Source organism: Saccopteryx bilineata, chromosome 2 (assembly GCF_036850765.1).
Source record: "Saccopteryx bilineata isolate mSacBil1 chromosome 2, mSacBil1_pri_phased_curated, whole genome shotgun sequence".
Classification (NCBI taxonomy): Eukaryota; Metazoa; Chordata; class Mammalia; order Chiroptera; family Emballonuridae; genus Saccopteryx; species Saccopteryx bilineata.
The window spans coordinates 304,368,376-304,384,862 of record NC_089491.1 but is presented as its reverse complement, the minus strand read 5'-3'; the positions used below and the strand labels follow the sequence as shown (position 1 = coordinate 304,384,862).

Here is a 16,487-nt window from a genome sequence, read left to right as displayed (position 1 = left end):
TCATCTGCGCCTTGAAACCCGGGCAAGCCCCGGGTTTCAAACCGACAACCTCAGTGTTCCAGGTCGACGCTTTATTCACTGCACCACAACAGGCCAGGCTATCACAGCTTTCTTATTCACTAACGTACTACTGTTGGGCACTTGGGCTGCTTCTAAATCTTGGCTGCTATAAATAACCCTGCAGTGAACATAAGGATGCATATATTCTTTTGAATCTCATCCCCCCAATTGTTTTCTAATTGGCTATTGCTAGAGTAATAGAAAGAATAGCTAGAAATTTTATTATTTATTTATTTAATTGAATTTATTGGGGGTGACATTGGTTTGCAAAACCATACAGGTTTCAGGTATACAACTTAATAAAACATCATCTGCACACTGCATCATGTGCCCATAGCGCCAAGCAAAGTCTCTTTCTTTCCTCGTCCCCTCTGCCTTTGCCCACCTCCACCTAGCCCCTCGAATATTTATCATGCCCTCAGGACTTCCCTGAGCAGTCTCATATTAATTCCACTAGTTTTTCAATTGATTCTTTTGGGATTTCTAAATATAAAATAACATATTTTGCAAATAAGGATGAATTTGACTTCTCCTTGCCCAAAACCATACTTCTATTTCTTTCATGCATCAGTTATTAGCTCAGGCTCCATTGCCAGCCCACCTGAGCACAAAACCCCATCAGTTCTTGTTATCTTGAGCAAATTACTTAATATTTCTGTGTTTTAGTTTTGTCCTCTGTGCAAAAGAGACGTAATAATATATCTATCTTCTCGGGTGGTTGTGAGAACCGGATGAGTTAATATACTTAAGTGTCTGCCACATAGAACACGCACAATAGATATTCAACATCCTTATTATTCTAGGTTGAAGGTTGGAAGAACTTTAAACGTCCAGGAATTAGAATTTCCAGGACTAACTTTTAAAAATGATTACAACAGACATCCTTGTACTCAAATAACTGCTAAAATATTTTATCATTTTGTAAGATGTTGATTATTGCTATAACATGAATATTCTTTATTAGAGTAAGAAACGATTCTCATATTTTTATTTTATTAACTTAAAAATAAGAAATGTGTATTCAATTTGATCAAACGATTTTTGGCGTTTACTAAGATCATTATTTTTAAATTTTGATTTATTGATGCTGTATCCATTTTTTGTAATGCTCAAGAGTTAGGCTTTTAAGTCAGATCAACTTGAGTTTGAATCCTTACTCTTCCAGAGTGGGAACCAAGACAAATTGCTCAACCTTACCAAGCCTTGGTGTTCTTGTCTAGGAAATGGTGATCATGTCTATTCTTACAGAGCAACAGGATAAAAGCACACAATAAATACCATTCATTTTGATCCTCATTGTATTTTATCATTGTAATAATTAAATCCTGAACATCCCTGGATTTATTCTTGATATTATTGTATATTTATCTCTGTATTCATAAGAGAGATGAGCCTGGAAAGTTTTCCAGTTTTCTATCTTTTTCTGTGCCCTGGATCTCCACAAGAGCTCATGTTTCTTAAAAGTCTCAAAGTAACTTGTTTGTATCAAAAATTACTTGTTTGTAATTTTTACTAGTATATGGGCCCTGGCCAGTGGCTCAGTGGATAGAGCGTCCGCCCCATGTATGGATTCACTTCCCAGTCAGGGCACATATGAGAAGCGACCATCTGCTTCTCTTCCCCTCCCTCTCCCCCTTCTCTCCCTCTTTCCTTCCCACAGCCAGTGTCTTGATTGGTTCAAGCATGGCCCAGGCACTGAGGATAGCTCCTCTGGAGCGCATCAGGCTCAGGCACTAAAAATTAGCTCTGTACTTGAGCATCAGCTCCAGATGGGGTTGCTGGGTGGATCCTGGTAGGGGTGCATATGGGAGTCTGCCTCACTATCTCCCACCACCACCATCTCCCAACAAAACAAAATAAAACTAGTATATAGACACATATTTTTAGTAGAAAAAATGTTTTCAACTTCTAATTAATATCTGTCATTTATTGGATGTGTATCACTATGTAACAAAAGCTATAATGACTACTTCACATACTTCATCTTATTTCATCCTCAAAAGTAGGTGCCATTTATATTCATCTGGGAATATTATTGTTCCCATTTTACAGATGAGGAAATTGAGGCTCTGAGAAGGTAAATAACTAGACCGAGTTCTTGCAGAGGATGAGCTGGGATGTGAACCCAAGCTGTCTGATTCCAAGTTATCTGCCTTTAGCAGCAAGATACCATGCTGCTTCCTGAACTTCTTTCTTGTTATTTTGTTTGGGGTTTGCTCTGTTTATGTTTTTTGTGCCTTATGGAATCAATTTTGCTAATGTATAGTTTTATGAGCAATAATTAATTTTACTGCAATTTTACTTTTTAAAAGACCCTTAGAAGTCACACAATTTTTTACCTGTGTTTCTGTGGTTATAGTCATTCATTATTAGTTTGGTTTATGCTTCCTCCTTTCCTTGATTATTCAAAACTGCATATTAAATTAGGAGAGAAAAGTCTAGTAATGTGGAGAAAGCTGTGTGAAATTATAAAATGGAAAGTTTTTTTTTTCTTTTAAAATATTCCGTTTCCATCCACCTTTGTTTCCTTCCTCTATCCTAGTCTACAAAGAACAGAATGCTTAGGTCATGAAGACTCTTAGGGGTACATGGCTGAGCCCCTTAAAACAGCAGGGCCTAGAAAGGACTTCTGCATGTCTCAGGTCACGCAGTTAGCAAGTGACAGAGCCAGGGGAAGCCAGGTTCTCGTCTTCCTAGCTCATTGTCTTTTCAGTATACCCTATGCCAGTGGCAGTCAACCTGGTTCCTACCGCCCACTAGTGGGCATTCCAGCTTTCATGTTGGGCGGTAGCGGAGCAACCAAAGTATAAATAAAAAGATAGATTTAACTATAGTAAGTTGTTTTATAAAGATTTATTCTGCCAAACTTAGCAAAAATTCGACATAAAGTTCTTGGTAAGTAATTATTATTATATGCTTTAACTTGCTGTAACTCTGCTTTATAAATTTTATAAAGTAAAGTTATTTCCCTACTTTATAAATCACCATTACTGTGGAACCGGTGGGCAATTAGAAAATTTTACTACTAACAGAGATACAAAAGTGGGCGGTAGGTATAAAAAGGTTGACTGCCCCTGCCCTATGCTATGTTAGAGCTCAAATGACCAATTTTTATTTTATCAAATTATTAATTTTTAAAACAACAAATTAATGAAGATTGCAAAGTAATCTTTATAAAAGCTTTAAGTTTTTAAAGCTATTTAATTCTAAAAGGTTGATAAAGTCAGCTTAATAATATTGATTGCAATTACTTCAATCCATACAATTTTTATATATATAAATCATCTTCTTTTGTGGTGTTGTTTTAAACCACTACTCCTAGAATGAATCTATATATTCAAAGGAAGCATGGCGTCAGGCAGGAGAAGGCGGGCCTTCATTATCTCACTTCTGATATGCTGTGTTGCTAGAAAGACCATGAGAGCACTTCTTTATCCGTAGAAGGAAAAAAAATAAAATGGAATCCAGCCCTAACTGGGGGTCTCAGGATTTCCACCCAGGTCTAAAAAGAACAGAAGAAATGCTCTTAGTGCTCTGCTGAAGTGTGGATTTGAGACACCCAGAGAGTAACGACATTAGTGTGGGTCTGGGTGTCAAAACTCCGCACTGTGAACAAGGGCAGAACAGCCCCATATTGATGCTGGAACAAAGTGTGCCAAACCCTCACATGGTCCAGGAAGGTTTCACAACATAATTAACATAAGCTGCTCATTTCCCACGTGTTTGGTATGCATGTGTACAAATGAGCAGATGTTTCTGCCGACTGTCTGATCAGCAATCTGCAATCAGACCCCAAGGAATAAACTGCTCATTGTGGTTAGGGACCATTAGTCACTGAAATAATGACATCTGTCATAATTTTTATACCTCATCCTGTCTTGGATCTTATCCCCAAACTGTACTCAAAACAAATACCTAATTTTTCTAAAAATAGACCTACCATAGTTTCATTTATATTTCTTACGCCAAACCAATTTTAATAGCTCTACTCTAGTCACCATTTTGGTGAAGTGTGTTAGAATTGAATAATACCTAATAATTACTGTTTCCCTCATACCTGGCATTGCCTTTACAAACAGCATAACTTGCCAAGCCCACACAAGAACGCTGTGAGGCAGATACTATCCGTCTCCCCATACTACAGGTGTGGAAACTGAGGCCCTGAGAAGTTCAATAATTCACATCTGGAAGGCAACAGGAAGTTTGACTCTTATGCTATAAATTGACACAGGGATTGTGTATTATTTGGCTAGCGAGATGCTCATAATATATATATTAAAATGATGGAATGAACTCTACCAATCTAATTTTGTATGAGGAGCCAAAATAAAGTATTGAGTCTAAAATAATGAAACATTTATTTAACTCAGTGATTCTTAACTGGAAGCAATAGTGCCTGCCTGGGGAGGGGGTATTTGGAAATATGTGGGGTCGGTTATATTTGGTCGTTTTGGTTGCTGCGTTGACCTGTTACATCGGTGGGCTCTCGGGATGCTAATGTTTAGCAGTGTGCAAAACAGTTCTAGACAACAAGGAGCTGTCTGGCTCCAAATGTCAGAGACTGTTAAGATACACCGACAAAATGGAATAGTAGGAATTTAAAATGATTCTATAAAAGTCAAGGATGGTGAAGTCAAATGCCCTCAGGGTCAGCCAGGGGCTGAAGAGTAAATGTCCTTAACTCTTTAAAGCACATCATCAAAGAAGATCACCTAGGCACCAGATTCAGTGTGTGGGCTCCCAGATCGGGTTTTCTAATGAAGGATTTTTTGACCTCAAAACATGTTTATGATACATTAAGTAAAGAGAAAAAGCTGCTAATTATTATAGTATGGTCCCATGTTTTTAAAATAGTGTGTGTGTGTGTGTGTGTGTGTGTGTGTGTGTGTGTTGGCAGAGGAGCCATTCACAAAATATACATACTTATAAAAATATATAGACAGTTTCATGGAAAAAAATCTCGAGGTGATTTTATAAAATGCTTTTCTTATTTGTATTTTTAATTCTTCTACTATAAATATGTATTGTTTAATTTTTAATAAATAAAGGGTAAGAGGAGCTTTAAAAAATGAACACTTTGAGTGAGTGTGCTATCAGAACACAGCCCTGGTGGCTTCCTGGCCATCTCCTTCGATGGGAGAGGGAGAGCAGTTTCTGTGAATAAGGACAAATGAGACATTCAACATGAAGTAAATCGATACTAAACCATTAGAGTGCCTTAAAAATGGAACACTGTCTATTGTGATGCAATAAAGCTCTCCTGGTCAAGTCTAGCCTTCCTTTTGCAGCTGCCACAGACATCTATCTGGTACTGAAATCTGCTTGAGAAGTCGGTATCTGTGCTAGAACTTCAATGCCCTTTTTTCAATCAAGTCACCAAATCCTTTATGATCATTTTTCCCCCTTTTGCTTTATCTCGATTATTTCTGTCTTCTTTCCAGCATCTTAGTTCGGCAAGGTTTTTTGTCTGTTTTGTGTTGTTGTTGTTTTTTGCAACAATGTTTGTATTTGATAATCACCATGTTGAAGCCATTCCATTTATTTTTACCAAATCAGACTCATCATGCCTCTCCTGATAATCAGGAAACAACTACCCCTTTCTGCTCAGTGTTCTGATGAGCACCAATAAAATTATTTCCTCTCTTCCTCTACTGGGTACAGTCACGACTGTGAGGTCTAGGCCTCTTGATCTAGTAGAAGCTTTTTAGGTGAAGAGGTGACCCCCTGGATACCGAGATGCTGATCTCTGCACAGAGAGGTCCACAAGCTACAGCTTTCGATCTACAAAGGCCTTCCAGTTCAGAATGCTATTCCTGAATGAGCTTCAGTAACTACAACCGCTTTGCCAGTGAAATCTCGACCCTGGAGTATTACCATGGCTGTGGTGCTACCATGGTAGCTCTGTCTGTTGGTTAGTTTTGCAGGAGTATCATCTGCAGTAAATGCCAACCTTGGGTCCAAACAGGCAGTCCTTTTATTTATTTATACATGGTTGACAAAGTACAACCGTCCATCCTCATCAGATTCTTGTCCTCATCCGATATGGCAAATCTGCTACCTGTTCTCTTTTTCCAGTTTTCAGATATTACGTTAAGTCTTCAACTCTGTGTGACTGGCCCAGTAAACCCAACCGCCCTTGGTGATTCTCTGCTCCCAGCCCAGGGGCAGCTCATCCTCACTGTCTGTGTGGTCCAGGCCGGCACAGCACAAGGTTGCCGTGGTGACAGAGGAGGCACTGGGTCACCACTCGGTCAGCCGCCTGCTGCTGGTCTCACACCCAGGAACTCACTCTTGCTTCAACCAAGTGCCCAAACACTCATGCCTGTGTACTCTTAGCTCTATAGTTTGTTGTTGTTTTTAGGTGAGAGGAGGGGAGATAGTGAGGCAAACTCCTGGATGCGCCCCAATCAGGATCCACCTCTCATCCCCATCGTGGGCTGATGCTCAGTACCAAGCTATTTTTGGTGCCTGAGGCTGATGTGTGCTCCATTGGAGCTATCCTCAGTGCCCAGGGACATGCTTGAATCAATTGAGCCACTGGCTGCAGGAGGGGAAGAGGGAGAGAAGGGGGAAGAAAAGGGAGAAGCAGATGGTCTTTTCTCCTATGTGTCCTGAACAGGAATCGAACCCAGGATATCCATATGGGGACCAATGCTCTATCCACTGAGCCACCAGCCAGGACCAGCTCTATAGTTTTTATTTCATACACAGTCACTTTGAGCTTTCTTTCTGTAGTTTGCTGATCTTTGAGGAATATTGAATTTTCTATCTATTTGTCTATGGAATTCAGAGAGGTAGAAAACTGGTAATTTCCTTAAGTCCTTTGTAGCTGCCATCTGGGACAGTGTCCCCTGCCTCCCTGCAGCCTGGCCACTTGCCAGCTGTGAAACCTCAGACAAGTCCCTCAGCTCTCCGAGCCTCACAGGAGGGTTATGACACCCAGGTCACAGGAGTGTGTGAATTAGGTTGGGTAGCGGGTTGTGCAAGAGGCTCAACAATGGATGCTACTGCCTTTTTGCAGATTCAAAAGTTGATATCTGGGGAGAAGAGAGCAAGTGACCCCCAAGCAGTTGAGTTTGCCCAAAGGGGACTGGGTGCGGGGCCAGCAGTCCTGACTAGCTGCCTTGCCTCCTGCAGGTCTCCTGGATGGTCCTGCTGGTGCCACTACTTGGAAACGAGTTGCCCAGGGCAGTTCCCCTCAAGTCTCTTCCTGCTGTGCCAGGGGGAACCTGAGCCCCACTCACAACCCTTGGCTGCCCTGCACAAAGCTCATCACGATGACGGAGTGAGTGAGGTTCCAGGCAGGCTACCTGGTATAGCTGGCTTCCAAGTGCACACACTACCTTCTCTGACTTCCCGTGCCTTACCGTCCAGAGAGGCAAAGGGACACACAGAAACCCCAGGTGGCTCCCTCTGGCTCAGAGCAGAGATGGCTTTGCAGCTGTATTAGCATCTCTGTGACTTCTAACTCTGGCCCCTCTCCTTTCCCAACAGAGACATGAAGCTCTGGCAAGGCATAGTGATTGCAGTCGTGTCCCTTGTCCTACAGGCCTGCCTCCTCACAGCCATCAACTACCTGCTCAGCAGGCACATGGGTAACTGGCTCAGCATGCTCTCCCCTCCCAGTTACCCTCAGGGATCCTTCCCAAGCCTGTAGCAGGACTAGCTCCCCTTGGAGCCCCCAAATATTACTTGAAAACCTTGAGGATCCTCCGGCCAGGTGGCCCCTCACTCTAACCGGGTAATCCCCTCTCTGACCCAAACTAGTTCAAGTTGGGAGTGACGGCCCAGAGTCTTCTACTCCCGGAAACTTCTGCCTAGAGACAAGCTCCTGTAATGCTCGTGAGGGTGGCCTCATTTAACCGGGGCCTAATTAATTTTTTTCATCGCCACCAAAGGATTGAGCATGAAGACATGGCTTTGTATTATATTATAACAGAAGGAAGTACGGTTACAGTAAGAGGTCATCTTAAATTCTTGAACTGTTTTACCATGGGAGGTAGATAAGTTGTATCCTGGAAAGACATTATAATTAGGGAAAATAAAACCACCTTTTTTGGCTAAGATTGGGCAGGGTGAAGTTATGAAGGTTTTTCCAGTAAAGAAAAGTCTAGGCTTTTATAGGCATTCATTCATTCATTCATTCATTCATTCATTCATTCATTCATTCAGTACAACAGGGAATAAAACAAAAATTCCTGCCCTTAGGTAACTTACATTCCATGGGGTATAGACAGACAACAAATAAGGTAAGTAAAATATGTGGGGTAGATTATGGTAAGTGCTGGGGAGAAAAAGAGGCAAGGCAACCCTATATGAATTGAATGGTGGCCAGCATCCCTGAGATGCAGACATTTGAGCACAAACTTAAGGGAAGTGAGGAAGTGAGCTGCACCTCAAAGGCCCTGAGACAGGAGAGTGTTTGGCACATTACAGCAGGACCAAAGAGATGAGTGTGAGAAAAGGAGGCAAGGCCAGAGAGGAAGGAGTGAGGCCACGGAGGGCCTTCAAGGTTGGTGCTTCGGCTTTTTCTCCAGGTGCGATGAGGGGTGTTGCAGTGGAGGAGGGCTGAGACTTGGAAAAGATCCTTCCGAAGGCTTTTCCCTAATGAGAGTTGTGTTCAGAAATAGGATGTGCCTGACCCAGGGAGCTTTCACTTTGGACTCTTACCCTGTCCCCTCTAGCCAAACAGAATGAAGAGTTACTAAAAAGAGCCAAGCTCCAGGGCCCCAGCCCTGCTCACCACCACTCACCTGCAGCCCAGGAGATGACGAAGCCTTGGGCAGAGAGAGGCACTCCTGTGCTCGAGCCCCGTTACAGACGTGAGTAATGGGGTGTGGGATGAATGGCCATAAAGCATATTCTGCTCTGTCTGGATACCTGGAGAGCCCCCTGCAGCAACCCAAGTCTGTCCCTGCCAGCTCAACCCCCCCCCCTCTCAACCCCAGATCCCCCCCCCCTCCAGTACAGGCCTCGCTACCCTCCCTTTTTCAGAACTTGTTCATCTTGTCATGTGAGGCAGACCTTGTTGGGTTTGTGTGGGTCTAAGCTGTTTTCTAGGTTTGGTCATGTATGAATGACTACAGAGGGGCCTTGGGGACTGTTACTGCTCCTATCTTTGTCATACTAAGACATCTTTTCTTTCACCTGGCCAGTTCATGGTAGAGCCAAGATTTTGACTGCCTGCCTCCAGTCATGGCTGGTGCTCTATACATCATGCCATCAGGCTAGTGTCATTGGCTGGTCCCAGAAGCTGACTCAGTCATACTCCCACAGGCCCCTTCTCTATAGTCTTAGATCTTCATGGGTACCTGGGCATTTTAATAAATATGTCTTGCTGATGGTTTAAATGTATGTCTGCCTCTGGCAAGTGGACCAACAGGCTCACCACTCTCTTATGTTCTATCTCAGGACTTGGGAGACCCACCAGGTCACTATTTACACAATGGAAATTGTTGCTTCTGCAGCAAGACAATTACCCCTGCAGGTATACCCACCAGGGAGCGTACTGTTTCCATCCGTTTACCTCTTGACTGGTTTGGGTTTGCTCCATCCTCCTAATATGATCCTTTGAGCTGGAGAGATCTGGTTGCTAGGCTTCCTCAGCACTGAGATAAGGCCTCAGGACAAATGGGAACCAGAAGATGCCACTCATATTAATTCAGTATTTCAGCAGAATGGGAGAGGCACTGGCCTCATCATGCCCCCTGACCCAAAACTGCATTACGTCTTGCCAGAATCAAAAACTCTTTAGTTATCAGGGAGCTCAGAGATCATCGTCCAGTCCTCTTGTTTTACAGGAGACAAAACCTGGGCACACAAAACGATGTAACCTGCCTCAAGTTGTGACAGGTAGACTAGAATCTGTGCCTATGACTTCTGAGGCCAGAACTGCTTGCTTTGGGCCACACTGTCTCAGCACGTCCCTGTTTATTCCAGCCAAGCACCAGGCAAGCCTAGTTAGTTTTAGATGAAGCTGGACAAAGATGACTCTTGGCCATCTTCCTGCCTATTTCTGGCAGCTCACCCACCACGTTCTCTCTGTTTTATTCCTTTTTTCCCTTTTGGGAGCTCTGTAGCTCTCTTCCCCACTCCCCTCTGCATTCATTGCTGGCTCTGCCTCTCTCTTTGTCTCATCTTCCCTTCCATTGTCTCTAACCTCTCCTAACACTCTCCAGCTTTGTTTAGAAGAACAGTTTTTATTTCTCCCTAGATGGCATTGACACATCCACAGATAGCACCAATACCTCGGACAATGCCAGCAGCTCGTCTCCCACCTCCCAGGTAACGGACGCTCCTAGTGATCCCAGCCCTGCAGATGCAGCCTGGGATCCAGGACTCAGCGATGAGAGGGAGGAAGGAGGGGTCTCTTGAGTCACTATAGCATCCTTCTGTGAAGGTGGTGAGGCTTTCATTCATAGCCCCCGTCAACACGGTCATCCACGCAAAGTGGTCTAAGTGGGCTGTAAAGGCAGAAGCGCTAATGTGAAGCCTCCTTCTCCCCATATCCCAGTCGTTGGGTTGGTCACTGCTTGGAGTCCTGGCCTCATTTGAATCGATTCTCTATATCTCTCTTTCTTAAACCTACTCATCCCTGTGAACAGAGGCAACCAAGTTATTGGAAATCTTCCTCACTGCCCTGTTCCTGCTCTCAGATATGGCTACTTGGGATCCAGGTTCCTTCTCAGCCAGCCCAGGGAAGCCTCTTCAAGTGAGAGTTCAGTCCTGGGTCCTACCTCCTCCAAACGTGGTAGAATTCTTGACCTAGACTTCTCTGCTCTTTTCCCCTAAGGCCACCAAGGACGTGAATTACACACAAGTGGTCTTTTCAGCCACTGGAGGACTAAAAAATGAATCTTCCCTGGACTATGAGGACATAAAAGAAGCCACAGATTATGTCAATATCAATCCAAAAAGCCACAAGCATGATTTCTGGGCTTTTGTGAACCCTGCTGTCTCTGAGCCAGGTGAATATACCCAAGTGGACATATAAATTATAGGTTTTTTTCTTTAATAGGGTAAATTTCTCAACAAAGTCCTACGCTTATTTTGTAGGAAAATTGCCTTTTTAAAAATAAAATTTTTTAAACAAGGCATAGGAGAAAAAAAAAAAGCTTGTATCTCAGCAAGAAAGATTCAGATGAGATACTAGAAAGAACTTCCAGGTTAAATATGAAAATATTGGAGCACATCAGTAGAGAAAGTAATAAAATCCCCATAGAAAAAAAATTTTTAAAGATTTTAATCAGCTATGGTAGGGTCCTGTTTGTCAATCTTATGATTAAATTACCCTTTGAGCTCTTTAATCATTGACAATAAACAACTTCCTTAAAAGTTTTAAATAAAACGGCAATCACCACTTCCTCTTTCCCTCTTGCCCCATCCGGCCCATTGCCCTTTTTCAGAGCAGTAGCTGCTGAGTAATGCTGCTTTGCCCTCAGAGCTTTCAGTCATCCCATGAGAAAGCCCACTGTCTTTCAACCTTCTAATTCACCATTTCTTATGAACTGAAGATGACGAAGAGAGCCTGGTAAATACCAACCAGCACCACAATCTGTTATTACAAAAAAACCTTTCCACGTTTAATCCAATAAAATTCAATATACATTCTTGGTTTGTTGTTTCTTTTTTTAACCAATTAGTAATAAAAGGACCTTTTGTTAACTTGATTAAGAATAGCTTATCTCAAACAGAAGATGCATGATATTTAACTGTAAGTCCCTAGACATAGTCCTGTGAGATCATGAACAAAGCAAGGATGTCCACAAACCTATTTTCTTCATTATCTAATATTGTTCTAGAAGTTCTAAGCAGTTCAATAAAACACAACAAAAATAAGAGCTATAACTATTATAAGGGAAAGGAGGGAAAAATGTATCATTGTTTGCAGATATCCTAGTCCTAGAAAACCTCAGAGTATTAACTTAAAATGTTTTAAAATTGATTATATGCAAGAAGTAAGCAGTGTCTAGAGAAATATACAATATACTTTCTTCAACAGCTAATTAAAACAGAAAATGGAAAAAAAATTGCTCACTATAGCTAAACAGCTCAAAAAGCTGAAACCCTGGGAATACACTTAGCCAAATTCAAACCCCATGTAAGTGGCATTCAGACCTGAGACAGTTGGCTGTAAGTGACTTTCTAGTCCCAGTACTGGGAGCAGTGGGTGGCTTTCATAGTCTCAGGTTCCTGTTCCCCAAGAAGATCTGAAGAAATGGTTCTGGCTTGGTTTCTGGGGCTGGAAATTTTTGCTGATCTACATGTCCCTTCACCTTTAGCCTACCATGCTGTTCTCTCCTGCTAGATTTGAATGTTTGTGCTCCCTCCCATTCATATGTTGAAACCCCCAAGGTAGTGGTATTAAGAGGTGGGGACTTTAGGAGGCGATTAGGTATGAGGGTGGTGCCCTTGTGAATGAGATTAGTGCTCTTATAAAAGAGACCCCACAGAGCTCCCTAGCCCCTTGCATTTTATGAGGATGCCACAAGCAGTCTACAGCCCAGAAGAGGGCCCTCACCGACCATGCTGACAGCCTGATCTTGTGTCTCCAGCCTCCAAAACTGTGAGAAACAAATTTCTGTTGTGTAAGCCACCCAGTCAGTGGTGTTTTGTCATGGCAGCCAGACTGGACTAAGAGATCTCCTCAGAGAGCTTTCTAAATGGGGAAAAAGCGAGTCTATTGATTAGAGAAACAGAATGAGGAGTAAACACTGATGACACTGCCTTTGCAGTCCGAAGTGAGGCTCTGCTTCTTATTGATCTCTTTTGAAGAGCAAAAAAGAAACAAACAGAGAACTGAAGAGGTTCAGACATGTGACAGTGCACCCAAGAGAGACTGCACAGGGACACGGCTGAGACAGCTCCCACACCAAGGGAGGGACAGCGGCAGTCACGCAGACAGAGCCCTGCTTTCTGCAGGATTCAGCTGGGTGAGTGGGGTCAAAGCATGCACGGCCTAGTTGTGGAGAGAGGCAAGAACACGTGAAAAATAACACGTGACAGAGGGGAATTAATGCAGAGCAGTGAAACCAGAGCCTATCAATGTTAGACAAACTGGGTACAAGAGTGTTAGGATTAAGTGAACCTAATCAGAGAAAACATCCCCATTCAATTGATGGGAGAAAAAGCAGAAGAAAAGTGAGCAGGGCTGACTCGGTGCAGGCTCTCTGAACTGCTGGAACAATGTTCCTGATCTCAGAGACAGTGGAGATACTCTGGATCAGGGAGTTGTCGTCAGAGAGAGCAGAGACCTGAATGTCACTGACCACCTGATTAAGGTTATGATTGACTTCAAAGGTATGACATTGTATAGCAAATAAATATGTAATGGAGGTTAACAGTAGTACCCATCCCAAATGCTTATAAGGGGAAGGCATTCTTGGAGAGTGCTATATAAGAATCAAGTAGAAAATGTGACTCCAAGTGACCTCCAGAATTTCGACTGACTGTCAGTGGTGTAGATGACTTCTCAGATATTCTCATAAGTAAAGAGAAGGGCTGGTTTCATGTCCTACATAGTTTGGGCCAATAAACTGATGATTGGAGCCAGCTAACCATTTGAACTGCTCCTCAAAGTCATTGCTAGTCATGTTGCTAGCAATAAAATGGCTTTTTGCTTGTGATACTTCCATGAGTTTAGAAGGTCAGCTGCCTAAATCTGTATAAATGGCCACCTGTATGTGTAATCACCCTTTGAGGAGCATAGTCTAGTACAGTGACGTCACTTTCTCCCATGTTGTATGTCATCAGAACTTCCAGGGAACAATCATGCTGCCCCACACTGGGTTCTTCTGTTGGTTAGAATGGATGAAAATTTCTCCAAAACAATCGAATAACAAGCCACAGAGAAACTGATTTGTGACTGGAAACTGACTGATGGCTGATTACATGATAATATTGAACTGGAGATATATAATAGACCCAAATAAACTTGACCTATCTTCAACGAATTCTTATTCTAAAGGAGCAAGCACCCAAATGCCTTCTAACCCAAGCCCCCAGCCTCTAAACCAAACACATTATAATAACTCCATCTTATCTGGGTTTTTTTTTTTGTTGTTTCTTTGTTGTTTTTTGTTTTGTTTTGTTTTTTGAATTCCCACTCATTCCCTCACACACTTACTCTTTCAGGCAGGAATTTCTACACTCAGTCTTTCACCTGCAGTGGAGACCTCTCGTTCTTTGCCCTTTCTTGCCAAATACATCCTCCATGAGCTTAGAGAGAAAGACACACGTATGTACAGGTATCTCAGGAGAACTGGGTCAAATGAGAGACCAAGACTCTGGAACTTGAGGGAAAGTTAGCATGGCTGTTCCAGCTGGGAGGCTGGTGACTTTCCCAGCCTGCCCCATGACCATTACGGCTTCAGACTCACTTTCAGCTCCACACTGCCACCGTATGGCTTCAGGGAAAATCACAGAAAGCTTGTTTCTTTTTTTCCCTGGAAAACTGGGTCAAGGCTTCCAGGAAGGTGGTGGACCACCCTCAACTTTCTCCCTGCCCCTGCCCTGCTCAAGGAGATCAAACTTTTACTTTAGTTTGCTTATCCCATTATCACTGTTCCTAGGAAACAAAGATGCCTAGAAATTTTCTGGTTGTTAAGGAGTTTTATTGGTCAATTTCAACCACATCTCTGGATCCCTAATTCAGGAGTGAGCTGCAGCAGCCTGGGCTGAGTCTATAGCTTCTTAAAAAACCTGTTCACATACAAAGCACAGAATCATCTGGAAAATTACTTGCATATACCAAACAAGAAATCCCACAGCCAACCAATTAACCTCCTCCTCCCATCATCTGCCCTGCCTGCCCCTCACCCTCTGTCCCACACTGGTTCTGAGGGTCTGAAGTACTGAGTTCCATTAGCCTTCTGGGGTTAACTGTCAAAAATGAGATTGGCCCACAGCTTGAGCCCAAGGTTGCTGGCTTGACAAAGGGGTCACTCAGTCTGCTACAAGCCCCCTGTTCCAGGCACATATGAGAAAGCAATCAATGAGAAACTAAGGTGCTGCAACAAAGAATTGATGCTTCTCATCTCTCTGCCTTCCTGTCTGTCTGTCCCTACCTGTCCCTCTTTCTGTCTCTCTCTGTCTCTGTCACAATCATCATCATCATCATCATCATCATAATAATAATAATAATATTGGCCCAGAGAGCACAGAACCCCTTTGCTTCCCACAGAGGCCTACGCCCCTCAAGCCTATCCAAGGCCCTGTGCTGTCCCAGGATGTCTGTGAGAGCCTCCCACACATACTGCAAAAGCTATCATTCATAGATCCAGACAAGATCCTGCCATTTCCTTCAGGAGCCTTGTGTGATCAGTTCCTGAGGTCCCGGCCCACAGTTCAGCTGCTCCCCACTGGCCTCATCATTGGCACTGTACCAGCTTTCTGGAAAAGGCCAAATGCAGCCTTTCCATGGAAGGAACAGTGCTGGCCCCCAAGCGACCACTACAGGTAAATCCCCCGGGTGCAATGCAAAACTGAAAATATAATAGTATTATTTGCGATAGAAGGCAAAAGTAGATAGACATAAGAGGCTCTTTGGCCAGCCTTAACTCCAAGTTTCCTCTCTCCCGCTTTGAACTGTCGAGTTTCCTGCACCACGTGCGCTAGAAATTATCTATTAGATGCAACCCGGAGCCTGGTTACCGTTATCTTCTCTAGCATCAGTGGAGTGTTCTCTTGTCCACAGTCTTTCAAATCCCTCCAACAAGATGGCATTGTTATTTCTTTTAAACAATTAAGGAAACTGTTGCTCAGAGAGACTGGATAACTTGCCCAAGTTCATACAGGTAGAAAAAGGGTGAGATCAGAACTCAAACCCGTATCTTTGGGGTACAAGACTGGTGTCTCTTCTATTTCACATTCATCACAGTGAGCAAAGATTATTTAATACTTACTATGGGCACTAAGGTCAGGAGCTATGGTCTGAAGGGAGGGTGGCTTATATAAACAGGGGAAGGAGCAACTTCAACAGCTCAGGCTGGCATCGGAGGCTCCTAAGCCCAGATCCACCGGGGCGGATAAACAGAGAAGAAGTGCTTGGATGTCAGGGACTCACATGGGCAATAGAGCGCAGTGAAGAGACCATGGGTTCTCTTCCTAGAGCCTTGGTCCCACTGGGCCCCGTGTTCCACCCTCCAGTTCTCCAGCATTGAAGGGTTAGAATGCTTTGCTCACCTACAACACTCACCAGATTTTTTTTTCTTTTTAAAAAAACCTAAGGAGCCTTCTCATAGCTGAGTGTCTTCTTAAAACTATATCCCCAAAGTCCTAGACATTCCTCAATGCCTCCCTAGGAGAAGAGGGCAGATTAAACCTGTTTCCTAGAGCTGTTCTTGGAGCTCACGATTAGATTAGCCATCTCTTACAGAGTGTAGAGTGCATGGGTTTACAAATTACCTCTATATCCACAGTCTTATTTG

General features: G+C 43.2%; 1 protein-coding gene across 1 annotated transcript; it reads left to right on the top strand.

Moving 5' to 3' along the window:
• Positions 1-7,557: 7,557 nt before the first annotated feature.
• Positions 7,558-11,053, top strand: RHEX (regulator of hemoglobinization and erythroid cell expansion). Its single transcript, XM_066255153.1, has 4 exons — positions 7,558-7,655; positions 8,745-8,882; positions 10,274-10,344; positions 10,853-11,053. The coding sequence occupies exons 1-4, from the start codon at positions 7,559-7,561 to the stop codon at positions 11,051-11,053; spliced, it is 507 nt and encodes a 168-aa protein (XP_066111250.1). The 5' UTR covers position 7,558.
• The last annotated feature ends 5,434 nt before the right edge of the window (positions 11,054-16,487 follow it).